Source organism: Apiospora aurea (assembly GCF_038362705.1).
Source record: "Apiospora aurea strain CBS 24483 chromosome Unknown utg000001l_segment0_segment0, whole genome shotgun sequence".
In the NCBI taxonomy this organism is placed as follows: Eukaryota; Fungi; Ascomycota; class Sordariomycetes; order Amphisphaeriales; family Apiosporaceae; genus Apiospora; species Apiospora aurea.
The window spans coordinates 53,616-81,273 of record NW_027117388.1 but is presented as its reverse complement, the minus strand read 5'-3'; the positions used below and the strand labels follow the sequence as shown (position 1 = coordinate 81,273).

At 54.9% G+C, this 27,658-nt stretch overlaps 14 protein-coding genes across 14 annotated transcripts; 5 read left to right on the top strand and 9 right to left on the bottom strand.

Moving 5' to 3' along the window:
- Positions 1-1,793: 1,793 nt before the first annotated feature.
- Positions 1,794-3,052, bottom strand: PG986_000037 (uncharacterized protein; the record flags this gene model as incomplete). Its single annotated transcript, XM_066836259.1, has 4 exons — positions 1,794-2,059; positions 2,334-2,463; positions 2,518-2,689; positions 2,949-3,052. 4 exons carry the CDS (start codon positions 3,050-3,052, stop codon positions 1,794-1,796), a joined length of 672 nt encoding a protein of 223 aa, XP_066705152.1.
- Positions 3,053-4,058: 1,006 nt separating this feature from the next.
- Positions 4,059-4,761, top strand: PG986_000036 (uncharacterized protein; the record flags this gene model as incomplete). The annotated part of the gene is made up of 3 exons (XM_066836258.1): positions 4,059-4,353; positions 4,420-4,528; positions 4,569-4,761. The coding sequence occupies 3 exons, from the start codon at positions 4,059-4,061 to the stop codon at positions 4,759-4,761; spliced, it is 597 nt and encodes a 198-aa protein (XP_066705151.1).
- A 392-nt stretch (positions 4,762-5,153) lies between these two features.
- PG986_000035 (uncharacterized protein) lies at positions 5,154-6,043 on the bottom strand (the record flags this gene model as incomplete). The annotated part of the gene is made up of 2 exons (XM_066836257.1): positions 5,154-5,539; positions 5,638-6,043. Coding segments are annotated over 2 exons (792 nt in total), but the record flags the coding sequence as incomplete, so codon positions are not given.
- Positions 6,044-6,897: 854 nt separating this feature from the next.
- On the bottom strand, positions 6,898-7,140 carry PG986_000034 (uncharacterized protein; the record flags this gene model as incomplete). Its single annotated transcript, XM_066836256.1, has 1 exon — positions 6,898-7,140. One exon carries the CDS (start codon positions 7,138-7,140, stop codon positions 6,898-6,900), a length of 243 nt encoding a protein of 80 aa, XP_066705149.1.
- A 100-nt stretch (positions 7,141-7,240) lies between these two features.
- Positions 7,241-8,818, top strand: PG986_000033 (uncharacterized protein; the record flags this gene model as incomplete). Its single annotated transcript, XM_066836255.1, has 1 exon — positions 7,241-8,818. One exon carries the CDS (start codon positions 7,241-7,243, stop codon positions 8,816-8,818), a length of 1,578 nt encoding a protein of 525 aa, XP_066705148.1.
- Positions 8,819-9,245: 427 nt separating this feature from the next.
- On the bottom strand, positions 9,246-10,674 carry PG986_000032 (efflux pump; the record flags this gene model as incomplete). The annotated part of the gene is made up of 5 exons (XM_066836254.1): positions 9,246-9,535; positions 9,603-10,037; positions 10,153-10,162; positions 10,276-10,460; positions 10,644-10,674. The coding sequence occupies 5 exons, from the start codon at positions 10,672-10,674 to the stop codon at positions 9,246-9,248; spliced, it is 951 nt and encodes a 316-aa protein (XP_066705147.1).
- Positions 10,675-10,858: 184 nt separating this feature from the next.
- PG986_000031 (uncharacterized protein) lies at positions 10,859-11,698 on the bottom strand (the record flags this gene model as incomplete). Its single annotated transcript, XM_066836253.1, has 1 exon — positions 10,859-11,698. The coding sequence occupies one exon, from the start codon at positions 11,696-11,698 to the stop codon at positions 10,859-10,861; it is 840 nt and encodes a 279-aa protein (XP_066705146.1).
- Positions 11,699-13,572: 1,874 nt separating this feature from the next.
- PG986_000030 (uncharacterized protein) lies at positions 13,573-15,190 on the top strand (the record flags this gene model as incomplete). Its single annotated transcript, XM_066836252.1, has 3 exons — positions 13,573-13,840; positions 13,917-14,216; positions 14,364-15,190. The coding sequence occupies 3 exons, from the start codon at positions 13,573-13,575 to the stop codon at positions 15,188-15,190; spliced, it is 1,395 nt and encodes a 464-aa protein (XP_066705145.1).
- A 472-nt stretch (positions 15,191-15,662) lies between these two features.
- Positions 15,663-16,500, top strand: PG986_000029 (uncharacterized protein; the record flags this gene model as incomplete). The annotated part of the gene is made up of 2 exons (XM_066836251.1): positions 15,663-15,861; positions 15,992-16,500. 2 exons carry the CDS (start codon positions 15,663-15,665, stop codon positions 16,498-16,500), a joined length of 708 nt encoding a protein of 235 aa, XP_066705144.1.
- Positions 16,501-16,902: 402 nt separating this feature from the next.
- Positions 16,903-18,656, bottom strand: PG986_000028 (putative general amino acid permease; the record flags this gene model as incomplete). The annotated part of the gene is made up of 3 exons (XM_066836250.1): positions 16,903-16,959; positions 17,020-18,237; positions 18,303-18,656. 3 exons carry the CDS (start codon positions 18,654-18,656, stop codon positions 16,903-16,905), a joined length of 1,629 nt encoding a protein of 542 aa, XP_066705143.1.
- Positions 18,657-19,327: 671 nt separating this feature from the next.
- PG986_000027 (Homocysteine S-methyltransferase) lies at positions 19,328-20,548 on the bottom strand (the record flags this gene model as incomplete). The annotated part of the gene is made up of 2 exons (XM_066836249.1): positions 19,328-19,480; positions 19,568-20,548. 2 exons carry the CDS (start codon positions 20,546-20,548, stop codon positions 19,328-19,330), a joined length of 1,134 nt encoding a protein of 377 aa, XP_066705142.1.
- Positions 20,549-21,617: 1,069 nt separating this feature from the next.
- Positions 21,618-22,128, bottom strand: PG986_000026 (uncharacterized protein; the record flags this gene model as incomplete). Its single annotated transcript, XM_066836248.1, has 2 exons — positions 21,618-21,853; positions 21,936-22,128. The coding sequence occupies 2 exons, from the start codon at positions 22,126-22,128 to the stop codon at positions 21,618-21,620; spliced, it is 429 nt and encodes a 142-aa protein (XP_066705141.1).
- A 1,619-nt stretch (positions 22,129-23,747) lies between these two features.
- Positions 23,748-24,814, top strand: PG986_000025 (porphobilinogen deaminase; the record flags this gene model as incomplete). The annotated part of the gene is made up of 2 exons (XM_066836247.1): positions 23,748-24,342; positions 24,381-24,814. 2 exons carry the CDS (start codon positions 23,748-23,750, stop codon positions 24,812-24,814), a joined length of 1,029 nt encoding a protein of 342 aa, XP_066705140.1.
- Positions 24,815-25,230: 416 nt separating this feature from the next.
- PG986_000024 (glycine cleavage H-protein) lies at positions 25,231-25,850 on the bottom strand (the record flags this gene model as incomplete). Its single annotated transcript, XM_066836246.1, has 2 exons — positions 25,231-25,631; positions 25,706-25,850. The coding sequence occupies 2 exons, from the start codon at positions 25,848-25,850 to the stop codon at positions 25,231-25,233; spliced, it is 546 nt and encodes a 181-aa protein (XP_066705139.1).
- Between the last annotated feature and the right edge of the window lie 1,808 nt (positions 25,851-27,658).

Below are 27,658 nucleotides of genomic sequence, written 5' to 3'. Positions count from 1 at the left end.
TATAATCGGGTTAATATTCGTTATAATACGCGCCGAGCGGCGTAGAAAAGCGAAATCGGTTTAATTTAATAATCGGGAATAAATATCGGCGATTAAATATATTAATTCGTAAAATTAATATATTCCGCCGTTCTTAATCGTTTAAAGTTAATATTACCTCGTAAACTAGTCCCGCGAAACCGATTTACCGGGCGACTAAGTTATTAAACCGATTTCTAATAGTTAAACTAATAACGAGATAAGCTTAAACTAGATTAAATATTTCGATAAATATATTAAATCGTAAACGAAAAGTTATTACCGCCTCTTAATTCTCGATAATTACGAGAGTTATATTTCGATTAAATTCGAGATATATTATTAAAATAACGATATTATTATTATTAATATACCTCTTTATTTATCGCATTTATTTTAACCTTTTAATATAGTACTTTATTCGCTTTTAAAACGTGTTTATTTAAAAGAAATCGAGCTATTTATTAAGGCTTTTATAAACTATATTATTAAGCGTAAGTTCTTTATCGCCTTTAAAGCCGTATATTTTATTATTTTTATGGAAACTAATATTAAATTTAAATTTAGCGTATCTAATTTAATACCTTATAACCTTAACGAGGTAATTAATAAGTTAAATATACGTCTCCGGACGTTTATAATTAACCTATCCCGTTTAAGGACGGCTAGTACCTACGACCCTTAAACGCTATTTAACCTTTAATAAATAATTAAACACTTTATTTATATTAAAAAGAGGGTGTTTACTTATTAAAAAAGCTCTCTAATACCGATTTTAAATACGGTAGACTAAATAACGAAGGGTATAATTAAAATAGCTTATAAAATAACCCTTATACGCGATAAAATATATATATTAAAAGAGACTAATTTAATATTTTTTAAGCGCTAAAAAGCTAAAAAGTCGCGAGTTTAGTTTAAAAGAACCTTTATTATTAAAGAATTTTAATAACTATAAAACGAAAAGGTAAAAAGGAAGCGTTTAGCGCCCGATAAAAATAAAAATAAGGGTTCGTCGAAACGGAGGGCGACCGGTAAAAAGCGCTATAATATTTACGACGAGATAAGTTATAATACGCGAATATATAAAAAGGATATAAAATTAAGCGAAGAATTAAATAGCGAGTAGTTTTAATTAACTTTAAGCGTTATAATTAAATTAATTTATATAAAAAAATCGAGAAGTAAAAAAAGTGCGTCGCTAAGTAATATACGTCGCGTAGTGGTAAACCACGTTACCTATAAATTACTTATAAGTTTTTAATAAAACCTATAAATACCCGTGGGTAATATTTTAAATATATAAGTAACCTATAGGTTACCCATAAATCCCATGGGTCCTTGGCAAAACCTATGGGTACCCAAAACCGAACCATAGCTAGCGACAGAGTCGCCGACGTTAAAAGTCTACTGGACACGTTCTTTCCCAAGCCTGCCAAGGACAGCGGAGTAGTATATGCCACCCGGCTGTCCGCTGGTTCTGGCGCTCCGGTTTCTATGCGGTCGATTGTCCCCATCACCATCCACTTCGGCCCCAATAGCGCGCCGGTTCTGATTGCGGACGCCCCTAATGCGCTTGGCTATATCTTCACAGTCGCAAACCTACCAAAGGCCGGCGCGGCATCTGACTTTCAGTACCATCTCTTGCCCCTTGCTGTTTTCTATGCCTGGGCCACATACCTTGCCTTCGTGTGGCCTCTGTCGGCTCGAGATGCAATCCAAAACCCCGAGGAAACTCGGGTCATCACCAACGTGCCCCTGGTAGTCTCGTTGAACTACCTTGGTGCTCCAGCTCCAGCTCCGGCACCAGCTCCGGCACCAGCTCCGGCACCAGCTCCGGCACCAGCTCCGGCACCAGCTCCGGCACCAGCTCCGGCACCAGCTCCGGCACCAGCTCCCCATGCTGCTGATTCTTTGGCCACCGCACCTTCACCTACTGCTCCCCCAACTACTGCACCTCCTGCTACTGCTCCCAAAGGGGCGGCCTCCGGCGGCACGACTCCGGAAGCTCCCACTTTGTTCTGCTTGGGAGCGACATGGTCTGGCGCGGATCCAGCAGACGCCTATGGGGCGGGCCTGCGGGATGATAATGAGGATGAAATGGACCGGTGGAGATTGGCGCAGATGGTTCGACCCCTCTTCACTGCCGGTGGATCTCCTCTGCCGGATCCATTGGATCCATCGGCGAGACTGGTCGGTCCGGACCTCCGAAGAGTGCTGGCACGCCGTCTTAGCGAGTACATCCTGGGGAAGCCAGGCAGCAACAGTACCGCCACGCCTTTCCTGGACCCCCTATTCAGTGGCGCAGCTCTCACGGTGCCTGGAATGCCAGCTGTCCCGGGTCTCGCTGAGTACATCAAAGCGGTCGGCGCCTTGGTCCAGGTTGATGCGAAACAACCCCTCGCCACCATCGTTGAGCCCGACGATCTCATCTCCCATTCCGTACTGAGCCCGTCGCTCATGGAGCTACTCTACGCCCTCGTTGACATGGTGACGAACAGCGAGCTGGCGGACCTCGTGAAGATGCTTCTCGCCGCGCAGAAGCTCGTCCAGTTCTACATCACGCCGCACGTTTTTCTCCCGGCCTCGAAGCAAGAGCTGCCGCTGGGCGCGACCTCGAAGCCGGTCGTCGAGCCTTTGGCGGCTAACCTGCCTGCGATATTGCTGCCAGCTATCCAGAAGAAGCTCCACAGCCTATGGTGTCACCTGGACAACTCGTACGAGAGCGCCAACGACAGCATAGACTACATCGAGCTCCGCTATCACATCGATAACAACCAGTCTTATACACGCAGCCCCGAGCTCTTTCCTATCTACGCTCTTCTGTAAGGCCCCCCCTCCCCAATTGTCTACCTATGTGCCCAGCCGCCCCCATCCCTCACCCCGCTCCCCTTTCTCACCAACAACACGTCAGGTATAATCACACTAACCATCCCATAAGCAACGCCTCTTCCGGAGGCACAGGAGGCACCAAGCCCTCATTGTCCACCACGCAAGGCGTCAAACTCAACACGCGCCCGCTCGGCCAGGCCATCTTGGGCGGCGCTTTTAAGGACGCCTTCTCGGCGGACAACCTGGACAGGGCCTCGTTCAGGACCGTGGGCGAGACTAAGGTGACAGATCCCGTCGTCGCGCCCCCGGATGCCGAGGGCTCCGCGCTGGTACAGGCCGCGACCCACGCTGCTGACCTGGGGGCTTATAGCAAGGAGGCGAAGAGTAGTTGTCCGCTGAGCATGGGGTTGTTCAAGTAGAGTTCGGCTTGGTAGTTCCACTATATAAGTGCATAATGGTAGTAAAGTCATTGAGTTGGTATGCTTTGAAGTGTTGATCTAGAGATGTCTCTCAGGCCTATGGTGCGCTGTTGACTAGGTACTGTTATCTGGTTCTATACCTCTCGTATAGATGCTTCAATAGCTTAGTGTCAATTGGGTCATTCCAATGAATCGCAAGATTGTTACCTTCTTTTCCATCTTGTTTCTTTCATTTCAATAGGAAGCTGAAAGGAGCCCCATGAGTGTAGGTAAGTAGTCATCAAACCCGAGCTCGGGTGATGTGGGCGTGTCTAGAACGCTTGGCCTTGCTGCAAACTAATATATAGAACTATACACTCCCCTGGTATTTCCGGCGACCTCGGTAGTTCCTGAATGGTCCTTATTGAACTGTGATTGGTGTGGGAAAAGAGTTCGAAAGTGCGGATATTACCAAGCTTAACTTAAAACTGCGCCTCGGTTACCGCAACATCATCCTGGCTTGGTATACACCAGGGGTGAACCTTTATACAACTTATTGATTGACGAGATGCTCTTGGCGATGGACGTGGGGAGTACTATATCGCATCTCAATATAAGCCGGTATTGGAGTAAGGGGGTATAAGTAACCTCGCCGCCGCACATTGATGTTAGACAAGTCCTCTTCTGCAACAAGTTAAGCACTACGACACTTTCACTCGTTTCTCATCCTCCGCATCGTCTCTCAATACTAATCTATCAAGACCCGCCACCATGTAGCTAGTCCCCCTTCTCTCGCTTGCCTCAGGGGCCATGGCCCTCAGCGTTCCCTCTTCGCTCCTGAAGCGCGAGGGCTCCTCCAACCTCCTCGCCGCCGACGCGCAAGTTCCCATCGCTGAGAGTGTCATCAACTCGGCCGCCTTCCAGCCCTTCCAGAAGTCGGCCAAGGTCCTGGCCAGGACCGGCGATGCACCTTCCCGACGTGCCGAACAGGAGCCCGACCCCACTCGCCCGGCTACCACCCCGGAGTACGTCTTCGTGCTGCAGTGCACGGAGAACGGATTTCGCGGCGACTGCCTCGTCTTCGGCGCCGCGCCCGGGAAGTGCGGTAGGGTTACTTTACCTGTTCCCTGAGACTAGGATGAACTTTCGTTTACTAGCACGCTTGTTGCAGTGTCGTACTTCGATTTTGACCCGGCCAACTTAACCGAGATCAGCCAAGGATGTAATGACAAGGTCGTCTCGTTATCCACCAACACCGGAGGAAACTGCCAGTTCTACAAGTATGTTCCCCATTCGTTTCTCTCTGCCTCCGCGCCCAAGATCTTCTTTCTACTCTGGTTTCCCATATGTGCTGACCCAGGAGTCTCTCGGTATCATTAGGTACAAGGGCTGCAACAATGAGGGTGACGATCGAGGCCTCACATCGTCATACAACTACGATCTCTCGGTCGCCTTGCCCAGCGATCCTCGTACCGTCGAGTACTACAAGGAGATCACGTCGTGGCGCTGCTAAGCTGCGCCGAGAGTCCTCCACTCGCCTTCCCGGGCCGACATCGGCCAGTCCAAGGCGGCCGAGCCGGGGCTGTAGGGAGGAAACTGGAACACATGTGGAACACATGAGTGTGCATCGACTATTTCAGCTTGCGGGAGGGCATCAAGTACGTCTCAGCCGGGTATAATTGCGGCGGGTGAGCCTTTACCAAATAGTCGAAGTAATTCAGCGGCATTGCAGTTAGGTCAATGAGACGATTGATTGTATTGATGGAAACATCAAGCTGAATAATTTAGTGTCTTCGTATATTACCCTAGTACGTACATGAGACTTCTATTCGCTTGCTCCGCGCTTTACTCTGTCCAATATACAACCATCCTTTACAGAGCTCTCGAGCAGCCCCCGTCGTTGCCTCATGACCTTTGAACTTCCGAAAGAATCTCCGCCGTGTCCGCCGCATCATTACGGAGCCGCTCATCCAAGCTCCCGACTTGGGAAATCTCCTCGAATGCCTGCCGCCATTGAGTTTCTAGTTGCTTGTGGATCTTCCGCAGTTCTGGGCCCGCCAACACGAGCCAAGACGCTGCCACGGGGACATCGATGTGAGCCGTCGCGGCTCCGCCCTGGGCCGCCAGGTCGAGGGCCTGGCGACCCCAATTACTCAGAAGCGTCATGCCCTGGAAGGGTCCGTCATCGACCAGAGCGAGCGCGGCGAACGCGTTGATGCGGGTCCACCCGTTGTCTCCCGTGCCCGTGATTTGTCGGGGCTGGACAGCTTTGTTCCTCCATGCGACATATGCTGATAGTGTTGGTAGTTAAAATTACACATCATGTAGCAACCAAGAAGGGAGGGGATGAGGTGGAAGGCCTTGCGCAAGGAAAATTATTATTACGTACAGTACCAGTAGCCACTTAGCAGATTCCAAAACTTGGGGAGATCCTCCCAAAGCTGGTACTCGCGCACCACTCCTGCATCGTCGGTAAAGGTGCCCAGACTCGCCTTATCGGCCCGGTCCACGGCGGGAAGTCGGGTAATGGCGTACAGCAGACGCAAAATCTGCGGGTGTGCGGCTTGCCATTCGATGATCAGGTCGATAAGAATGGTCCATAGATTACACAGCTCGTCCACCTCGTCGTCGGTGCGATCTTGGGCGGTGGTGGCGGCCTGATGAACTGGTTTGGTCAGGATCCTGGCTGCGTCGTCCACGATCATGGTTTGGTCAAAGTACGCTTTCAGCGTGGTGCATTGCACTGGCGACGCGGCATCGTCCCTCATTTTCTCGTCGTACCATTCTTGGGGGGGATCTGAACAGCCATGGTAGGAACGTGTGGACTTGTTCTGTTGTGGTGGGATATGACGATGACAGTATTGGAAAAGATGCAGGGGAACAAGGACGGCCGGAGACGGAAAGTTGGACCGGAAAATGTATTTTGATCGAATATGTAAGCTGACGAGCCATTATGGTATTGCTCAGGAGTATGGTCTTTACACAGATCAGAATCCAGATCAGAATCCAGATCACCCTGCAACCGTAAGCGCCGGTCAAGCCCATGATGTGGGGTTGACCAACCTTACGTGAGACCATCTGCCGCCACAGCGACGTCATTTGTGCCATCCCCTTGTTATTTGAAGAGAAATCATTCATTGATATGCGTACTGCACGAGTGTACTCTAAATCAACTGGGCCCCGAGCCCCTGTTGCCTTTGACCCAGACTCCCCAGAAGCCTCCAACGAGTGCAGCGTGAATAGAAAGCAGAACTACATGTATCCGGACGATCCGTATTCAGCAACCAGTGACGCGGTCGATCTTGATCATGCAGCCATTGTCCAGGGTCTCGCGACCGCAGTGCAAACATCCATAGTTCGGAATGGATTCGTACGATGCCTTTCGAGATAAAAAGGGAACATCAGTTATGTCCCATCATTTTCGGACGTTTATACCACGATTTACTTATCTGGAGTTGTGAGCCAGGAACCGAGCAATGGCCGCCGCTGACAAATACACCACCAGCACCGCTGCAGGTACCACTGGCCCCCTTGTTGTCGCCGGTGAGATAAGTATTGCATATCGCGAAGTCACTCGTCAGCATATGTTGTGGCTTATTCCATATTTTGGTTAGGAAGCATGAATGTTGAATGGACAAAGAGGCAGTTCTCATTTTCCGGGTATGATCTGGCGAAAGGCTTCATCGCAGCTGCCGCCGGGGCGTTCGCAGTAGGCAGACCCCTGGCAGTTCAAGTTGCCTCGAGCCTCGAGGGCGGCTCCGCGGCCGCGGACTCCCAGGGCCACTTCGACAGTCTCCTGGCCGTTGTCGAGACGGAAAGCCTCGGGGGCAGCGCTGGCAAGGATGAGTGCCGCGAGGGAGAGGAGGGAAACGATCTTGATGGAGGAGTACATGGTGGCTATTGAAAATGTTTCGTTACAAAAGACTTTTGATAGATCGAAATTGCTTTGCTTGGCTGGTGGAATCGAGTCGGCGTCACTCTTGCGCGATCTGATGGCACTCGGATTTCCCATCAAGTCGGACGATGGTGACAGCGCCCTTCACTACGTCAAGGAAACAACACCTGCGGAGTGCATCAATGTTCTCAAGGAGCATCTCCCTAATTATTGCGACAAACGGACTGATGGAATATTACCAGTGGAGGTTTATATCCGAGGGTGGCTTTCAACCCTTGCCACCGGAATAGATCAACAGCCAAGTGCAGACATCCAAGATCGACGCTGTAAAGCAATCGAGCAGCTCACAAGTCCCAGTACCCTCACGAGTCGCGACGAAATCGGCTTATCCGTTTGGAACTACGCGGTCACATGCGTCCGCCTGGTCAAGTCCTTCCGCAGCAAGAGCCGATTTGTGATATGCACTTGTCTTGGCTCCGTCCTGCGATTGGGGTACATGAGGTCTCATGAGCAAAGCACAGGTGAAAGCGGGCTGATGCCACTTCTGGAGATACTCGACCTTTCTGCTCGAAAATCGTACCAGTCTTGGCCTGTCGGTCCCGAATTCTTGATGCACGTGGCAGACGAAACTGATTACTGGTCACTGTTTTGTCAGTCTTCCATAGCGCTTGAACTGCTACATTCGTCCTGTTACCCTGACACAGAAATGACCTTGGTCCGTTTCCTCTCGGAACGAGGGGTTTTCCCTGGAGACCGCGAGCCATGCGCGGCTCTACGGTACATAGAGTTGCCGTACATATATAATATTAACAGGACCTGTCAGGAGGCAGCAAACTTAATCCTCGATTGTCTTCCAGAAGATTCGTGGAACAAGATCGATCCAACAGAGCAAGAGAGCGGGCTTATCCGTTGCACGTGCTCGACGTGGCTGGCCGAAGAGCTTATTCGCCGGGGTGCAGATCCGAACCTACGAACAAATCCTTGCTACGATAATACACCGGCGCTGGTCCATCATATCCTGGAACGTCAAACCGACGTTGCATTGTGTCTATTGAAGAATGGTGCTAGAGCAGATGAAGCAGATGCCCGTGGAGTCAACGCAATGCATGCTGCCGTCATCACTGGCAATATCGGCATCCTCGAGTCGATTTTACCCATTCTCAGTTTGTCCGAACACCCATCTTGGTTTTCATGGTGTACTTGGGCTTGCTATGGTGAAACAGGGACTGCGGATCTTCTTCATTTGAGTGCCCTTGAAGGCCAGCTGGACTGCATGAAGTTCCTTTTCCAGCATGACAAAGCGCAAAAGTTCATTGATGAAACAGATCGGGCATGGCGAGCGATGCATTTTGCAGCGTTTGGGGGATACATGAGCATTATACGCTATATGCATCAGCATGGGTTCGACACCAATATTCGGCATCAACACGATGGATACACACCGTTGCATTGTGCCGTGGAACACCAGAGAGCTTCAGCAGTTGAGCAACTGATTGAACTGGGAGCTGAGTCTCTGGAAGACCGGCAGGGAAAAACACCCTGGACTTGGCAATGCTCATGGGATTTCCTGACATCGTTGAAATATTCGATCGGCGTTTGGCCAAAGTCAATGGCAGACCAGATAAAGGCATTGCCCAGCCATCCCCTCCGTCATCCACGAATCATAGACTTTTAACTCTCTTTGGAAAAAAGCGGTTCAAAAGGGGATATCAAGCTCTGTCAACGTCTACGTAGGCTTGGCTGTCCACTTGACGGGGACTTGACTTGCGGAGGGTGTTCGCAACTCCTCCTAGCTCTGAAAAGGCATCAAGGCCCCATAGCACGATGGCTTATCGGAGAAGGGGTGTCAGTGATGAAGCATGCCTGCGTAAAGCATGGGCGCGCCTCAGCTCTTGAAATATGCTTCAGATACGAAGGTATTGATCGCGAATCCACCGAAGTACTTCTGACAAAACACGCCTACGAAGGGGGAAAGATTCTTGATTTGGAGCTCCTATACACTGCTGCACGTTCAACTAGCCCTGAAAACTTTCGGGTACTACTCAAACAAATGAAGACAGTCTCAATTGGAAGGCGAGTAAGTCTTCCTACTGAATATAACGCTACATACTGATTATTACAGCAGAAACAATGCCGGCATTCATGCAGAACGAACACCAGATGGTGACGGGGATCTGGAAGGCGGTGCCGTACCCGATGCCCGCAATTAGCTGGATGGTGATCCACTTGCCCGGGCCGCTTCCGATGTCCAGGTTGTACAGCATTCCCGATGCGACCGTCGCGAGGGCGCAGCCGCCGAGCAGGAACGGCATCGCGATGCCGGTCTTGGAGATGATGCCGCCCATGGCCACGGCGGCCATGCTGCTGCTGAGGATGAAAGGTAAGTTGCGAACTGTCGACCAGGAATGAGTAGTTAGTAATCTGTCAGTCTTGTCAAGCAGGCCGATTTTGGAACTTACTGCCGGATTGGGTCGGGCTGACTCCATCGATGGCCTGGAAATAGACGGGCAGGTAGTAGATAAGGACAAAGTAGCTCCCGCCCAAGAGGAAAATGATGGTCGAAGGAACCCAGACGTTGCGCTGACGGATCAGCCGGGGCGTGATCATGGCGTGCTCGCCCTGGAACGTCTCCCAGAGCGCAAACGCGGCGACGATGCCGACGAACCCGGCCACGAGGCCGACGACCTGCTTGTCCTTCCACGACTTGGTGGTCCCGCCGTCTTGCAGAGCGAGGGTGAAGGAGACGGCGGCGCCCATGACGATCATGACGCCGACGAGGTCTAGGTGGCGCAGCTTGTCGATCAGACGGGCCCGTAGGGGTCGAGCACCTTCTGGAGTGGTGAAGAAGAAGACGTTGACGGCGGCGGAAATTCCCCCGGCGGGCAGGTTGATATCTAAGGCGCGTGGTCAACAATTCATCCTAACAGTTTCGTGCAGTCGGCACTGACAGAAACACCATCGCCACGACAGACGATCCGTAAGCACGCCGCCGAGTAATGGACCGGCTACGCTTGCGATACTGCATAGAAGTCAGCCAATGCCGCGTATTATGTGACATACCTGCATGGTAGCCACGCAGGGGGTCGAGGCGTCGATGCATCCAGAGAAGAAGGTGAAGACAGTGGAGCATACCCGTAGGGAAGCCCCGAGCAGGCCCAAGAACACGGGTCGCTTCGCGGGCGGCGCGATGTACCCAATGATGATGAAACAGCCAGACGACAAACCGCCGGCGCCGACTCCGGCAATGGCACGACCAATCACAAGTGCCACCGAGGTGGGCGCGACGCCACAGATGAGACTGCCCGCTTCGAATATGCCTGAAGTTTCGGGTTAGCAATTCACGATAAATTCAGATCTGGTGGACATACTACCCCAGGTGTTAGCTTAGACTTCCTACTAATATAATAGTAACTCGAGGCCGAGGAGATACCAGGGTTAATCAACTTACCCAAGAGCACTCAAAAAGCCAATCTTCAGTGGGAAGTATCTGTAAATCTTACCCCAGGAGCTCTGGAAACCCGCCGTCGTCATGAAGAATCCCGAAGAGTACCACGCCACGTCACGTAGACCAAACTGGTCGGTGATCTTGGGAATCGCAGTCGCCACAATGGTCTGGCAAACGACATAAGTACCTAACTCAGAGGGGGGTTGTAGAGGAGGCAGCTTACCAAGTCAAGGGACATGAGAAACACGCAGAGCAGTAGTGAAATCACAATCATGTAAAAGCGGACGCGTCGCGCGCGGCCCCGCACAGACGGACTGGTGGATGGACCCGTTTTGGAAGTAGCCGGTGGCCATGAGCTGGTGGTATGACCTGATGATGTCTGCTTGGGTCTGCGGTGAAGGCGGCGACGGTGGCGCTTGTAAACTTGGGTTCCCGGGGTAAGACGATCCGAGACCACCGCGGCTGTTGACTTTCTCCGCATTCGCTGTGGGGGTATAGATGCATACGGACCGGGTGGCCCGGACTGGAGCTAGATGTTGCTACCGTCGGGCTCGCGGGGACCCGCCTGGTCCGCCGCCCCATCTCGGTCTGCGTCGAGCTGCTCCGGTAAACGTGCGAAAGCGAGGCCGCGCTCGCCACGACGTCCAGGGAGGTGTGCCGCGAAGCAGAGACCTCCTTCTCGTAACTCTTGATCAGGGACAGCTCGTCCACGCTGGCCAGCTCCACGAGCGCGAGGTCCAGGTCCACGGGCGAGAAGTGGAGGGCGGACTCGTTCCGCAGCCGCCGGCAGAACGAGCTGGCGTTCGAATCGGACGGAGTCCATGGCCTGGCTCGCGGCGGCGGGGGTCTCTGCTCATGGCTGCCCAGGCCTGAGCGCGAAGCGGCTTGCTGGGCAGCATTAACTGTGGCGGCTTTGACGCCGATTCCGTCGTCTTCAGTATCATGCTGGTGTCTACTCAAGGGACGCCCGACACCGCTCGCATATGTTGGAGAAGGGCTGGATGGGTGTATAGAGGTGGTGGCATCGTTGTACCGCCCGAGTCTACGGCTGGCTACCGACGTAGCGGCTGGGCGGTTGGTACGGGAGAAGTTGGGGAGCTGAGACGACATGCCGCTGTTTTCTTAGCAATTGCCGGTTGGAGGGGCGCCCAGAAGCCTTGCTCGGCCGTCCGGGGATTTGTCGGTAGGAGTGCAGTGTCGGAGCTATAACGCTACACAGGGTACGACGCGGTGTTCTGGAGCCAGTATCGCTTGCGTATTATACAGAAAGATATCATATATCCCTAAGGTGAAGCAACCGTCACGTTTCCAAGAGAAGTCTCGCAGGTGTCTCTTATCATTGCTCGTGCCTGCAGTGAGGGGCTCGTGGAGTTCGCACTGACACCCGTCTGTACAAAACCAGTAATAGCTGTATCTCGAGTCATCTGAACGCGGCCACACAGACTGGCCTGTTGAATCCCCCTCCATCTCGACGACGCATGCTTCCAGCCGCCAACCGTCCGATTAGGCTATAGGCCCGGAGCAAGGACAATCAAGCTGGTTGTGGCAAGGGAGGAAGTATAGTCCGACAGCTAGGACCTGTTGGCCAATCTAGCCCAGTGGCCTCTCAGTCGTTAGCATTATCGTGGCCGTAATCGACCAGGTAAAGTCGCTGCGGCCATCAGGATCAGCTGAAAATGGCATCTACTTTCGTCGATTAAGCTGAACATTGGGTTTAAGGCCTGTTTCATGTGGATGACTCGAAGGACGACCTCACTTCTTTCATCGGAGAACTCGGTAAGTTCAACGTGTCCGAGGTTGAGGGTGTATTTTATTTCACCGGATACAATTCGTGCGGTTCGGATCAAGCTCCGTGCAATAAAACTCACGATCTTGACTTATTTGGGGAAAAGACGATGCGAAGATGACGTTGCTAAGGCTCTTGCCATCTACTTTCGCGAGACTTCATGCCGCTGCCTATCCGGTTATAAATTGACCAAATGGGAAAGCGACGACGTTAGGCTATTATAATAGAAGATGACATCATACTAAAAAGAGGTAGACGGCAGAGAGCTTGCAGTTTGCAGATATTAACGCACTGTCTCTCGCAGCTATGAGTGAATGCTACCATGTTCAGATGATACCCTTCAAGGGTTGGTCGCCGAGCATATGTCTGTGTCTTCCAACGATGGGTCTCAAGAGCACATGTCAATCAGTTTTGTTGATCTACACGGGGTTATGTTTCCTATCCTGGAGAATGACCAATGACCAATCAATCCATCGGCGACGTGGACTAGACTGGTTGCAATCTACGAACATCCACCGCGATTTGACAAACGCGTTCCCTACGGAGGGATCTTGTAGGAGCGTATTGCCAATGTATTTGGTTGACTCATGGCCCAGGGCGAGAACAAAGTTCTGTTCTTTTGAGAGAAAGACTGGTTGGCATCTTGAGATGTCCCTATTACCCACACAAAAGCGGCAGGCATAATTCCCCAATGCCGGATGACCAAATTCCATTCCGAGCCATAGCTGTTCCGTATGAAGCATTGGAGGTCAAGTCAATGGAAGCCGTTCATTGGCCCTGCTTGCCAAACAGGTTTTGTAATGGTATGTTCTCAACTTTCTTGGCGCTGGGGGAAAAGCTCCGGAGCGGGAGCGGGCGGCTAGATGCTGCGAATTGCTAAACGAATGGAGAGGAAGCCACAGGGTGGTATTCAAGGTGGGACCGAGACGGCTATAAGTTGGGGATATCTACAGGGGTCTCGTCCACCCACGTCATTGGGGATCGATTGAGCATCGATGAACTCGATCAGCAAAAGGGGGCTTCGAAACGTCACAGCGGGATTAAGCGAAGGGGGAAATGGCAATCTACTGGTATGAAATCGGCTTTGGCATGACAGTGGTCGGCCAACATTCCCATATGCCCACCCCTTCCACTCTACTTTCACCATTACTTTACCAGACGAAAATAAAATGCGCAGAGGTCGGTAACATCTACCACGATGAGCAACCATCCGAACCCGCGCGTCAGCAATGGCACCTGCTACACGGCCCCGAACAAGAGGCTCGACTCGAGCTTCATCCCGTGCGGCAACGACGCCTTCGGCCACCAGACGTGCTGCGGCAAGGGCGACAACTGTTTGGCCGACGGCGCCTGCTTCGGGGTTCACGGCGACGGCGACCCTGGGGAATATGGCCACATGCTGACCTACTGGGCCGGCTGCAGCGATCCGGAGTACGAAGACGCGAGCTGTCCCAAGAAGGTCGTGGGTGAGTTCAGATATGCCCAAGTGCAATAAGCGCTCTCTTGACGAGAGGCTAATTGACGCCTCCTCGGGATGAACAGATCAACCGTGGGTGGCCTTGACGTACTGCGACAACGACGACGGCGAATGGGCCATCTGCTCGCAGAGCGGCGACCCCTCAACACTCCAGCCGGGGGCGTACTGCAGCTGTACCGACGCGGCCAAAGCCACCGTGGCCTTCAAGGACACGAAGACCCTGACCAACTTGGTGTCGTTGCCTCAGAACACGGGCGACAGGATGAGCTTCTTTCCGGGCTATAGCCCGTCACAAACAGTGCCTACCACAGCAGCAGGAGGAGGCCAAGCCACCAAGACGTCTCCAGCCGAGACCATGACATCACGTACGTTAGAAGAGAAAACCAGTAGCGTTGACCCTCCTCCCCCGTCAAGCCCACCAGCTGGCACAACTACCAACCCATCATCATCAACTTCCTCTCCCTCCCTGGGCTCGCCAAGTGACTTACCTTCTTCTTCTGGCTTTTCTTCAGCAACGACTTTTACCGATGCGAATGGCCGTACTGTGACGGCGACCGTCACCAGAACCGCCTCCTCGCCGAGCGATACCAACGCGGGATCGATCACAGGAAACGGCGATGGCAGCTCCAGCTCCGACTCCGAGTCATCGGGGCTCGGCACGGGGGCCAAGATCGGGGTAGGTGTGGGCGTGGCAGTGGGCGGAGTGCTACTCGTCGCGCTCGTGTTCCTGCTTCTCCGACGACGCCGCAATAACAGCCCGTCGAATAAAAGGAGCAGGATGGAGGAGGATGGGGCATACATGCCGCCCAATGAGCCCAAGGTGCCAATGGCGGGCGGCGCAGCGATCCTGGAGGCAGACGGCCGGCCTGCGAAGCCCCATAAGCTGCGGGGTGAGCTTGGGGAAGGCACGGTAGCAGCAGCAGCAGCAGCAGGAGGAAGACGCCCGTCGACGAAACTCAAATCGGCACACCGGCCGCGCCCGTCAGATGACTCGGCCATCAGTGAGCTCGAAGGGTCGCTAGGCGGTGCCGGGGTTGGTGCCGGCACTACTGGTGTAGGGCATGGGAACGCGGCGGCGCCCCCAGGTGAGGAATTGGCGACGGTTGCTGAGCTGCCAGGGACGGATGCGCAAGGACGTCGGCTGGCGAGTGACGACTCCTTGATTCCCGCGCCACTACAAGTGCATCATGGAGGACAGGGAGGGCAGGGCGCACCAAGTTCGACAACTGCTCCGGGCGCTGCGGGGGCTGGCACGCATGCAGGAAGTCAGGGTACTAGCGCGGCCATAGACGAAGGGGCCCAGGTGAAACCGTGGGGTGCAAGATGGCGGCGAACATGATGTTTTGCCGGGTTGTTTTGATTAAGCGAGCGAGGCTGGTATACCCATTGATTGAATCATGAAAAATAACAACAACATGCAATATACGATATTCCTCCAGGCACGAGTCTGCTGCATCTGTTCGACCGCGTGGGAGGTGATTGCCGCGAAGTTTTGCTGTTGATAGATTCCTTTTCCGTAGGAGCAGCTGGAAACTTACTCTTACTGTAAGGGCCCATTAAATGAATAGAAACGGGGCGACATCTTCAACACCGCCCCAGCTCAGCCCTACATAATCGGACATGGCTGCCTGCTTGACTCGCCGTCAAGGAGAAAGCGAGCGGACAAAGGACAGAATATCTACATGAATACCAATTTCGCTAGCTATCGAATCGCCTTGTCAGTCATACGTTTAGTCCAGATACGACTCTCACTTGTGCGGAATCAATCTCGATCGTCAAACACGACGCTACCGACCGGAGCCCAACCCGCAATGTACCGAAGCCTGCAGCTGCCATGGTCTCCCGAGCCCAGCCCCGAGGAGGCGGCCTACCGAAACGCCAGCGACAACATGGTGCGCACCCAAGGCACCGTGTTCCTGCTGCCGCCCGATCGACAGGCGCTGGTCGAGTCATTCAACGCCCCTCCGAGGCCCAAGACACGCATGTCTGCCGGCGCGGTAGCTCTTTGCAGTAAGTGCGTGTCGACTGTTTCAAAAGGATTAGCAGATTCGGGGAGCTTGCCAAACGGTAGAACTGCACGCGGGGTAATCCAATTGACTGACTGCCAACCCGCTAACCACCCACTCCCTGGCTTGGACAGAACATTTTGAGCGCGGCGGGGCTTCGTCGGAACATGGCCGACCGCACCCCTTCTGGCCCTGGCCCAAGGGCAGCAACGAGCACAAGACGGAGCTCGCGGCGGGCGTCTTGGAGGACGTCTTGGGCAACGTGCGCTGGGAGAACGTGCTCATGCTGCATTCCTACGTCGCCATCTACGAGGTCCGGAACAGTCGCGGGTTCGGGCTGCGGTGGACCCTGAACCTCGAGGGGAAGGGGGGCGAGAGCGACTCGACACCGTCGTCTGACGTCCAGCCCGCAACGTCAGCATCAACTGTCAACAACAAAGACGGCGGTATGCCTGCTACCATGACAGATGACAAGGTTCCTTCCGGGGCGGCGGCTGCGGACAAGGGTCTGGGTGGCGAGGACGGGAAGGAGGACGAGAAGGAGAAGGCAGCGCCGGCGTCGTCTGCATTGAGGATATCCAAGGTGGTTTTCCGCGGCTTCGTCGAGCCCATCCTGAACCTGGATCACGAGTTAGCTGAATAATGAGCCTGAACTGCCGTATGTAGCGGCCAAAAATGCCGCTTTCGATCAATGATACCATCGATTTTGGCATTTGCAACCTATCAGGTCCTCTCGAGGTGGCCTGCTTCCATCTGAGCATCTGAACGGCTAGCTGAACTTGGCAGGCACGTAATGACCGCTGCACAGAGAGGAGTTCGGGAAGAAAAGCGTATTCGTGTCGTGCAGAAGGGGTATCCTAGATTATAATGTGTATGTCTGTCTATGTTCTAAGGTCTATTACAGTTTTTATTAAGCTGGTCATAAGTGGCGTGATTCAATCAATCTAGTTCGCAGAACGCATGGGCGGAAAAGATCTAGCAGCATCCCACCAGAAGATGCAGGCATTCTCTTTCGTGCAATCGCAAGCCCAAGAACGGGGTTTCCCTAAGAACCCTCGGGGAGGCGACCTGACCAGAGGTCTACATCGCGTGCTCGGATGAACTGCAACAATTGGTTGTTAGCGCACGAGTCCATACATGGGTCAAATGCGTAATCGCTTACCTTTGTCTTGTGCACGAGCTTCCAGATGATGATGGGGATCACGAAGATGGGGATGCCGACATAGGCCGCAATGAAGCCCGAGGCCGTGAAGTTGCCCTTGAGGAAGACGGGGAAGCCCGTGATGAGCACGATGAACGACGAGCCGATGAAGCCGATCCAGGCCGTGTAGGGTTGGAAGGGCGACTTCCACGGTAGCGTGTCGCGGCTGACCCGCTGCACCTTCATGGCGCGGTGGAAACGGATGTAGCAAAAGCAGAGCGTCGCCCACGCGACCAGGCCGGCCACGGTGCTGAGGTTGAGGAGCCACGAGAAGGCCTGCGCGGCGCCACCCGCGCCGAGACTGAGGTAGGCCAGCGGGCCGAACAGCCAGGCGGCGATGACGGCCACCCAGGGCACGCCGTTCTTGGTGGTGCGGCCGAAGATCTGGGGGAGCTGGCGGTCCGTCGTCATGGCCACGATCATGCGGGACCCGACCCAGCAGTACGAGTTGCCCGCGGACCAGGCCGAGATCATGATGCAGGCGTTGACGATGCTGGGCAGCACGCTGATGCCGGCCTCGCGGATGGCGATGACCCAGGGCGAGCTGTTGGCGTTGCCCGTGCCCGATGTCAGAGAGGCGTTGCGAGGGTCGACGATCAGACTGATAAACAGAGCGCCGAGGATGTAGAAGATGGCGATGCGGTAGGTGACGTTGCGGGCGGAGCTGGGGATGGTCTTGTGGGGGTTGACGGCCTCGGCGGCGGTGATGACGACGGTCTCGACACCGATGAAGCTGAAACTCGCGTTCACAAAGGCCGAGAGGAAGCCCAGGAAGTGGCCCGTCGAGCCCGTGATGCCGTGGAAGTCGGTCCAGGCGCCCGGGTCGTGCCAGTACTTGAAGCCGACCTTCTCGTGGTTGGGCGCGCCGCCGGACGTGATGACGATGGAGACGAGGAGCAGGCCAATGAAACAGGTCACCTTGATGGCGCCCGTGATGACCTCGGTCTCGCCGAAGAACCGGACGCTCATCAGATTGACGGCTAATATCAGGGCTAGCGAGATGCTGATGACCACGGCCGGTGATATATCGGACCAGTACGAGACAAGGATGGCGGCGGCGGAACATTCAGAGGCGATGGCTATCGTAAAACAGTAACCGTAGGAGATGGCCAGCGAGAAGCCGACCGCCGGGTCGATGAATCTGGTAGCCCAGTGAGGGAAGGATCCAGCCGTAGGGATCTGTTGTGCAGTCGCCGGTCAGTGTCCATATCATGTCAAGCAAGCATCCAGGGGACTGGACATACCAACGTTGCCAGCTCGGCGATACTCTGCATCACACACCAAAGAACACCTCCGACGATGATGAAGGCCAGCAGCAGACCGGCGGGACCGGCCTTGGCATAGGCCGAGCCCGTACCGATGAAGAGACCAGTACCAATGCCGCTGGTGATGCCGATCATGGTCACCTGGTAGTTCTTCAGCCGCCTCTGGGTGCCGCCATGGCCGCCGACGTTGAGCTGCGGCGCATAGGGGTCCTTCTCCTCCTGCTGGAGGTGCTGCGCCTTCTCGGGGTCCTTATGCTGATGAATCCCATGGTCGTGATGCTGGGACTCGAATGCCGGCGGCGGCACCCCCGCAATGGTCGTGACGGTAGCCATTGGTAGTCTTTGATCCGCAGGAAGGGCGTCCGATGTTCTGACACAACCTTATCCTAGGAGACTGCTGGGAGAACACAACAACGACGAGGACACACTAATGCAGGTACGCGCAAGGAAAAAGCGACGAGGTGGTGGTGAGCTCCCATGGCCGCCATTATAAAGACTTGTTGGATATAGGTCCTTCGATATGATGTGCTACTCGGTGGTTCCGCTATCGCAGCCGCACCTCCTCCTGCATATACTGTTTCCCCATGGGAGGCCATTTCCGGAGATCGGGGACTAGAGGATAGATTTGGAGAATTTTCAACACTTGGTGGACCTTGGGAGAGCGACGGGCAGACGACTAGACTGGAAAGTCCCGCGACCGCCGTTTCCAGCCTTCCAGGGCAAGGCATCGTGAAGACGAGGACGAAAGAAAGAAAGAAAGAAAAAAAAAGGTTCTGGGCTATTGACAGCTGGGTCTGGGGGGTCTAGGCCCTGGTGGGAAGGGCCTTCCGACCACTACGGCCTACCCTCGACATTCTCAATTGGCCTGGCCTGGGTGGGTATCCCTGCAGTGGCGTGCTGGGAATCGGCTGGGAGACGGATAGCTGGGACTAGGGCGGGAGAGAGCTGTTGGGTCTGGTTTTAAGGGCAATTTGCATCTTATTAGACGGATATGACGTGACGAGTCATGTACACGAGGAAGAGGGTCCTGGGAATTCCCGGCACAGCTCACTGATGTCGACAGCCGATGCTTTGCAGCAGCCGCCCACCACGAACGAACTGAAGACGCCCTGGTCCTGCGTCGTCCGCACAATGCTGGCAAGGTCCTTGGCCCAGGGCTCCTAGAACAAGCACAGGTTGTAGTGAGCATGTGAGTAGCAGCGAAAGCTGGATATAGCAGGAAAGCTTGGGGGAAGGAAACGCACCTGGTGGCCCGCTTCTCGCGTGTCCGCCTGCTTCTCCCACTTCTTGGTGGTCGTGTTGTAAACCTCACCCTTAGTGCCGTCCGGGTAGAGTAGCAAGCAAGGCGCGGTTCCCAATCCGGAAAGAGACGCTGTCAAGTTTCGGACGCTTTGGGCGTAACTACGGATGAGGCTAGGAAGCTTGTTCATCTTGGTGCAGTTGATTCCGATGCCCCAGGGTTGGGCACAGCCGCCACCGCCACTTAGGGGCTCCAGCATCCCCTTGACGGCGCGGTCGATGGCGGTCCCGTCCGGCAGCAGGTTGGCCTCGCCCGGGAAGACGCACGAGATCCAAAACTTCTTGCTGCCCAGGTGCGCGTCGTGGAAGGCCCTCCGCACCGCGCGGATCTCGTCCAGGCGGGGCAGGGTCTCGAAGGCGACGTAGGTGATGCGGTCCATCAGGCCCTGAACGTTGGTGAACAGGCGCAGCCGCTCGAGGTGCCACCGGTACAGGGCCTCCTCGGTGTTGTGCTCGTCATCGTATCTCCCGCTATACTCCTGGCCGGGGATCATGCAGGCTCCATAAGGGCCCAGGCTCAAGGCCAGACTGGCCGGCGTGGCTGCCGAGCTGCTGCTCTGTGCACCGCCATTTTTTGTTTTCGTCGCCGCCGCCTTCTCCGCAATCTTGACGGCGTTGGCCAGGTAGCGCTCAATGACGAACCTGGGGATGCCGTCGGGGTACTGGGGCACTTTGGTCCTGGCGAAGCCCTCGATGGAGATCTGGTAGGTGGCGGTGAGCAGCACGTCGGCGCCGGCCTGCACAAAGTCCCTCTGGCAGGCCAGCAGCGTGTCTGGGTCGGAGACGATCAAGTGCGACGACCATAGCGGGGTCGAGTCGTCGAACACTGCGCCGTAGCGATCCTCCAATGAGGTGCCGAGGCCGCCGTCCAATATGCGCACGCTGTTCGGGTTCATGCTCATGCTCATGCTCATGCTTATGCTCATAGTGCGTACGTGCACTTACCTGTGTATGTATTCGAGACCCAAAGAAGAGCAGCGGCCGAGTACGGAAGTAGAAGGGGAATAATAATAATGTAAGTATGTATGTATTGTTGTTTGTTTTTAGAGGGGATGGCCAGGTCTCGGTTTCGGATTTAGGCACCAGGGCAGGTAAGGCGTTGCAACGAAGTCTTTGTATCGTTCGTTTCTTTTCTTTTCTTCTTCTTCTTCTTCTTCTCCTTCTCCTTCTTCTTCTTCTTATGAGGGGCGACCGAAGGATCTAGATAGCGGCTGGGGATGGACGGCTGCTAGCCCCTTGGCCCTCCTGAGACCGGAACTCGCAGCTTCTGCCCGCAGCGCATTCCTGCGCACGCTTCCAGGCGACCAGAACAGGCACCGCCCCCCCCCAATGTGGGCACCTAAAACTATATTAACAGGAGCTCCTTAGCCGGTTTGCTGCGCAGCCTTCGTCACTGGGTAACGATTATAGGAATTAAATCGGTTGCAATCCTAAGAAATACTATACGCGTAAACGATTCACCTAACCCACAATCTTACGCACGGCATCTTATGCTACACATTCAACGGCTCCGGGAGGGAGATGTCCGTACATTAGGTAGTGACAATACCCAGTCAAATATCAGATGACATATGATCGCAGATCAATTGGCCAATCTACGCACCCCCGTTTTTATCAGAACCGCCGCGTCAACCAGGGCGGGGCTTCCGGCCGATACACCACTCAACATCGACTCTGTCCTGAGAGTGGAATGACTGACGACCCCTTACGTGTCTATCGAATTGCCAAGTCCAGCAAGATGACGCGACTTGCAAACCAGCAGTGTATTGCCTAAGAATAGCATTACGCAAGTCAGGTTTGGCGGCTGACATCTGACCTATCCACGGAGATGAACAGCTATGCAAAGACGGACGGGAGCAAAATGAGATGAAGTGAATGGCCTGGTTACTAATTATCTCTAGCACGGCCGCCCATATGAATATCGCCATTCTAAGCCGGTTCAATTTGTTCTCTGTGAAGAAGGGTGTTCCCATCCTCACCCGAGTAGCCACAAAACTAATCACTGCATCCCTTCTGGGGGCTCGCGCAGGCCGAGTCGCAGTGGGCGATGTTGTTGCTGGCCGGCTCGTCGAGGCACTTGCCGCTGCAGGCGCACATGAGTTCGATGCTGGCGGGGGCGTCGTTCATGCAGATGAAGACGGCCTGGTTGGGCGAGGTCTTGGGGACGTTGTTGGGGCAGTACGACTGGAGGCCGTCGCAGTAGGTCTTGTTGATGACGTCGGGGGAGAAGTCTGTGTTCCGTCAGTACGTGTTTTCCCCTCTCTTCTCTTCGTATTTTTTTCCAAGTGTGCGAGAAAGAGATGGGAGACTTGCTATGCCCGTCTGCCTGGAGCATATAGCCGCAGTAGGTGTAGCCCTTGCCGCACCTGGAGCCCGTACTGGTGCTCAGGGGTGCACGAGCTGATATCGTCGAGGAAAGAGCTGGGAGGGTCTGGTGCTTGATGTGGCTCCCCATGCCCAAGCTGGCGAAGAGGATCAAGCTGCTCGGCGCGACGTAGTTTCTCATCTTTAATGGTGCCTCGTGCATTGGATTGGAAGTCGATGGGAGTAAGAGACGATGCAACCCTTTGAATACAGATGAGTTTGGCACTTTTGGGGGTCTGAAAATGACTTGGACTCTGAAGAAGCCCATGGACTCAATACCATGGGGAGGTGTCTTTATAACCCGTATCTTGAAGATGGGGAGATGCAACCAGCTGCTGGATATAAGATCAGCCTGCAGTTCACAGTTCGTGATATGCCTGGTACTACGCATAAGGCGAGAGTATTACTGTCGTCCATGGCAAGATGAAGCGACGCATTACTTCACATCGAACCATGACGAGTGTCGAGTCTCGAAAGCCGAACACGGGAACCCCGAGGGACAATATCGCCGTCGCTGACGATCCTGGTGAAGTGTGTGACGATGTCATGTAGAAGGTCCCCGTACGAGTGGTAACTCAACCAGAATAGTTGCCCAGTGATACGGCACGACCCAGTGTCTTGTGTAGGTCATCGCCTTCGGCCATACTTCGTTGAACAGGCAGTACGGGTGTTAGGACCAGTGATGGGGACATGACATCAGCAAGGAAACCACGGATCCGACGAACTGGCCATCTCGCCGTCGACGGGCACACTTGTGGTAGTCCAACCTGTCCATGTGACTCGACGCGGGATCCGGATTCGTCTGTCTCGGGCGGGACTTAGGAAGCGGGAATTGCCCACGACGGATCTCGGCTGTCGGAAAAATCGAACGCAGGCAAGCAGATGCGAGATATGTATGGCAGGTTAAGGTATCGACGTCTCAGAAAGAACCCTGCCAACCCTGGGTAGATCGCGCAGGCAGGCCTGCATTAGTGGCATTGCCACGAGGCACGAGGCTGACTCTGGTCCGGAGTTAAAGCAAAAAGCCGAGAAGAGCAAACCGGTTATAGAAGGCTCTAACGGTGGTGTCACGGGAGGCGCCGAGAGTCTAAAGTCTGACATGAAGCGGCAGAGGAGATTGAATTGGATGCCTAGGTAGACGGCATGCATACGTGTCGCTGGGATCCGATAGGATGTGACATTTGATGGCATGGTGTTTCTAGCATTTCCAGGAGAAGCAGAGTCACAGTCCAGTCCAGTCCACCCATACAAGATACGATGGAGCCAAATGAGATATATCATCATCTTACTCTCCATTGGGCCAGGATGGGATATACGGAATCGTGGTGGTGGTGGTGGTCGGTGATAGCACATACACACACACTCACTTGAGCAACTTCGTCCCATGGACAGCCATCCTTGGAGCCGTTCACTGACCCCTCGACGACCCCTGCAGGCACACGCGTCACTGATGTTTCTGTGAGACCAGCTCCAGTTCGCATCTGCCCCACCTCCAGGACCCGACTTTTAGCTGCTTGCTGACAGATTTACCCCTCCAAAATCGCTGGACAGCCCCGCGGAACGAGCTGCAATTAACCCAAACTAGCAGCGGCTGGCCTACCTCGGAACACTACCAAAAAGTCAATTGCGGCTGTCCTGATCAATCCCGAAGACGACGACAGCAAGAGCATCACCAATTGACTGACCCTTGCACCCAATTCGAGTTTCAACACGCCCTCTCGTCCCGTCTCTCCGTCTCTCTCCTTCCATCCAACCGCCAGCATGTCGACCGCCGCCACCCAGCCCGTCATCACGACGTCCGACTCCAAGTCTTCGGCGACCACCGTCCGCGTCGGCACCCGCAAGTCGGCCCTGGCCATGAAGCAGGCCGACTTCGTCGTCGCCTCGCTGAGCAAGCTGCACCCCCACGTCAAGTTCGAGATCCGTGGCATGGACTCCCTCGCCGACAAGGACAAGATCACCGCCCTCTACAACTTCGACAAGTCGGGCGGCAAGGGCCTCTGGACCAACGAGCTCGAGGCCGGCCTGGTCGCCAAGGAACTCGATTTAGTCGTGCACTCCCTCAAGGACATGCCCACCAGCCTGCCCGACGGCTGCGTCCTCGCCTGCATCCCCGAGCGCGAAGACCCCCGCGACGTCGTCGTCGTCAAGAAGTCCCTCCAAGGCAAATACAAATCCCTCGCCGATTTACCTAAGGGCAGCGTGGTCGGCACCAGTAGCGTTCGCCGCATGGCCCAGATCCGACGGAAATACCCCGGGCTCGAGTTCCGCGACATGCGCGGCAACATCGACACGCGCCTCCGCAAGCTCGACGCCGAGGACAGCGAGTACACGGTCCTGATCCTCGCGGCGGCCGGTCTGTCGCGCATGAACCTGCTGGCCCGCGCCAGCCAGTACCTCGAGAGCGCTTCGGGGGCATGCTGCATGCCGTCGGTCAGGGCGGGCTCGGCCTCGAGGCCCGGGCGGACGATGCGACGACCTTGGCCCTCCTGAAGCCCTTCCAGAACGACAAGGTCATGCTCGAGGCCGAGGCGGAGCGGAGCGTCATGCGCACGCTCGAGGGCGGCTGCAGCATCCCCATTGGCGTCGAGACCAAGTGGATCGAGGGCAACACGCTGCGCATGGTGTCTACCGTGGTCAGCGTGGACGGCACCGAGGGCGCCGATGCCGAGATGGAGGAGCAGATCACGACGCGGGAGGAGGCGGTGGCCTTTGGCAAGAAGATCGCGCAGGCCTTGACGGACAAGGGGGCCCAGAAGATCCTCGATGTCATCAACGCTGAGCGCGAAGTGAACCAGCAAGGCGCCGAGAAGTGGGTTCCCGCCTAAGTACAGGTGGGAGTTCGGGTTGAAGAGACACTATGGAATACAAAAAGATACCATGAAATGCAATGCAACGGACCACGAAAAGAGAGAGTTGTAGAACGCGTAGTTTTGCCTAGCTTGCGCTGTTTTGATTGACGAGGAAGAATACCCCCTATTTGCGTGGTTGTTTCGTCTATGATACAAGGTTGAGCCAGTTCGACGACTTCTGCCCCCGTTCCGAGGATGCGTGGCACTTGCATGTGACCGTATGTACCGCATCCCATTGATCTATGTTGAACATGACCCATGACCCCCTTTGCAAACCAAACGCCTGCAGTGCCCGTGGCCTCCTCTCCTTCTCTGGCGCAAACAATGCCCATGATCTCGTCCCTCCCTTTCCCGATGGCGCCCTTCTGATTCGATCTGATCTGCGGTGCGACCTATTCCTCGCTGCCGGTGAAGGCCTTGTACTCCTCGGCGTCCATGAGGTTCTCAAAGTCCTTAACGCCGGCCTCGTCGACGGCGACCTTGGCGATCCAGCCGCCGCCGTGGGAGTCATCCTCGGGGACCTGGTTGATGGTGCCGGGCTTCTCCTCGAGGAGCATGTTGACGGAGGTGACGCGGCAGGCGATGGGGGCGTTGATGTCGGCGGCGCTCTTGACGGACTCGACGGCGCCGATGGCGTCGCCGGCCTGGACGGCCTTGCCCTCCTCGGGCAGCTCGACGTAGACGACGTCGCCGAGCTCCTCGGCGGCGTACTCGGAGATGCCGATGACGCCGCTCGTCTTATCGGCGCTCAGGTCGACCCATTCGTGGTCTTTGGTGTATTTGCGGATCTCCCCTATGGTGGCGCATGCTGGTCAGTTATGCTGCCATGACTTCATCTTGGCTCGTGCGTGGCGATGCCCAACTTACTGAGGGGAGTGGTCGAGAAAGTCCGAAAAGCGGACAGAGGGAAGCGGGTGCTGGGCCGGGCGACGGGAGCAGCCTGGGCAAGCTTGAAGAGGCTGTAGGGCGCACGGGTTGCCCGCAGGCATCTTGTCGCGATTGAGGCTGCCATTGTGTGTATGATGGGGGTACGCGACAGAGTAGGGTGGCGGAGGGTGAGGGAGAGGTGGTGAATTTGAAGTTGCGATACCAATTGAGGATGAAGCTCTGACCTGATTGATGAAGGCCGGGCGTGGGGAGAGACGCAAAGAGGGACCTTGTGCTTTAGCTCCAGAAATTGGTTCGGGTCGGATCAGGTCGGCTTTCGCTGCCAATTGGAATCGTTGCAATTAGGTCATGTCAATTGATTGCTGCACCATGCCCATCAGTCTAATTTCCTTATCCCTTATCAATTCCAGCCTTCAATCGCTGGACTTCACTACGAGTACCTAACCTATGTACACGATACAACCCGAGTAATGCGAATGGGCGGGCGGCCTTGGAGTGCTCCATTGGCCATGGCAGCTGTGGAGCGTGAGGGTGGCTTGACCTCCGGGGCCGATAAGAAGCGGTTTGGGTGGACAGTGGACAGTGGACAGTGGGCAGTGGGCAGTAGGCAGTGGGCAGTAGTACATAGTAGGCAGTGGGCATGGGCAGGTGGGCATGGGGGGGGGGGCTACACGAGAACTTCTAGTTCGCTTCTCGTGCTTCTCGTGCTTCTCCGCAAGCCTGTGGGCTGCGGACTGCTCAGTGCTGAGAGTTCGTGAGCTTTGCCAGTGCCAGCTGCTGCGGCTGGCTGGTAGCGACCGACCAGGCCACAGCTGCCTACCTGGCTACTGTACTTGGGCTCTCTCGCACTGTCACAGCAGACACTGTCCGGCCAGTTATCGGAAGCAGGCCGTCCGAGTCGAAAATCAACACCGGTCACCAATGAGGAGGCATGAAGCTAGCCCCGCGTCAATCACCGTCCAGTTGGTCAGGGGATGTTCCTTGCAAGTCAACACGGCACTACCGGTCTGGTTCGAGAAGTCATCTTCATGCAACAATGCTGATGAATGCTGCTGCATGGACAGGATGGAGGCTACCAATGCAACAAGACAACCTCTCTCTGTGAAACCAGACGAGGGGGCGCAAGGGGAAAGACAAACATAGGAGCTGACAGAAGTCTGCCAGTCAGCCTGTTGTTCCTGGTCGGCTCACAGAACGTGAGAGCTTGCGTCCAATCCGACTCTTAGTATCTCAGCTGTGAACCCGACACCCGGCCTTGGACCTAGTTGCTACCTATTGCTAGCCTACTACCCGTTCGCATGTCTGCCAAATAAGTGCATGCAACAACGATGTCGCGACGCGTCTAGATCTCAACGTGGTCTTATTGGTTTGGATTCGCTCGACAACATGGCAGTCCTTCCGTGCCGACGCTCTGATTGGTTCAAGGCTCCCATCTCTCGTGGTACCAGCCTCTGGCGTGTTTGTTTCGTTTCCAAGGAGCCGAAGCAGGCATTCTGTTCCGTGTTTCCTCCACACCCGTTTCTTTGTTGCAGTCTCAGATTGTGTGTGCTTCGGGAGGATCGCCCCTCACTCCCGCCCCGATCTGCACTGGCACGCGCGAGGAATGAGGGTCGCGCTGCCGGGCGAAACAAGCTCTAGCGATACAGGTTAATACAGCCCAACCAGCGCCGTTGCAGTCGGTTTTTGCTTTGCCAGTCGCAGCCAGATACTTTGGCAACTGTTCGGTTGCGTTGAGATTAGAAGGGGGCCAGCAGCAGGGCCACAGTACCTCGAGGCACCGTCTAGCGTAGTACATTAGGTTAGGTACGTTCAGGGCCTGGCTGTAGGCCGGTACCTGTCAATCGGTACACAACAAGGCCGGCCTCAGCCAACCAGAAGGCTTGTAGTGGCCGTTGTTTAGGTACAATCAACCCTAATCCACCCCAGCATTAG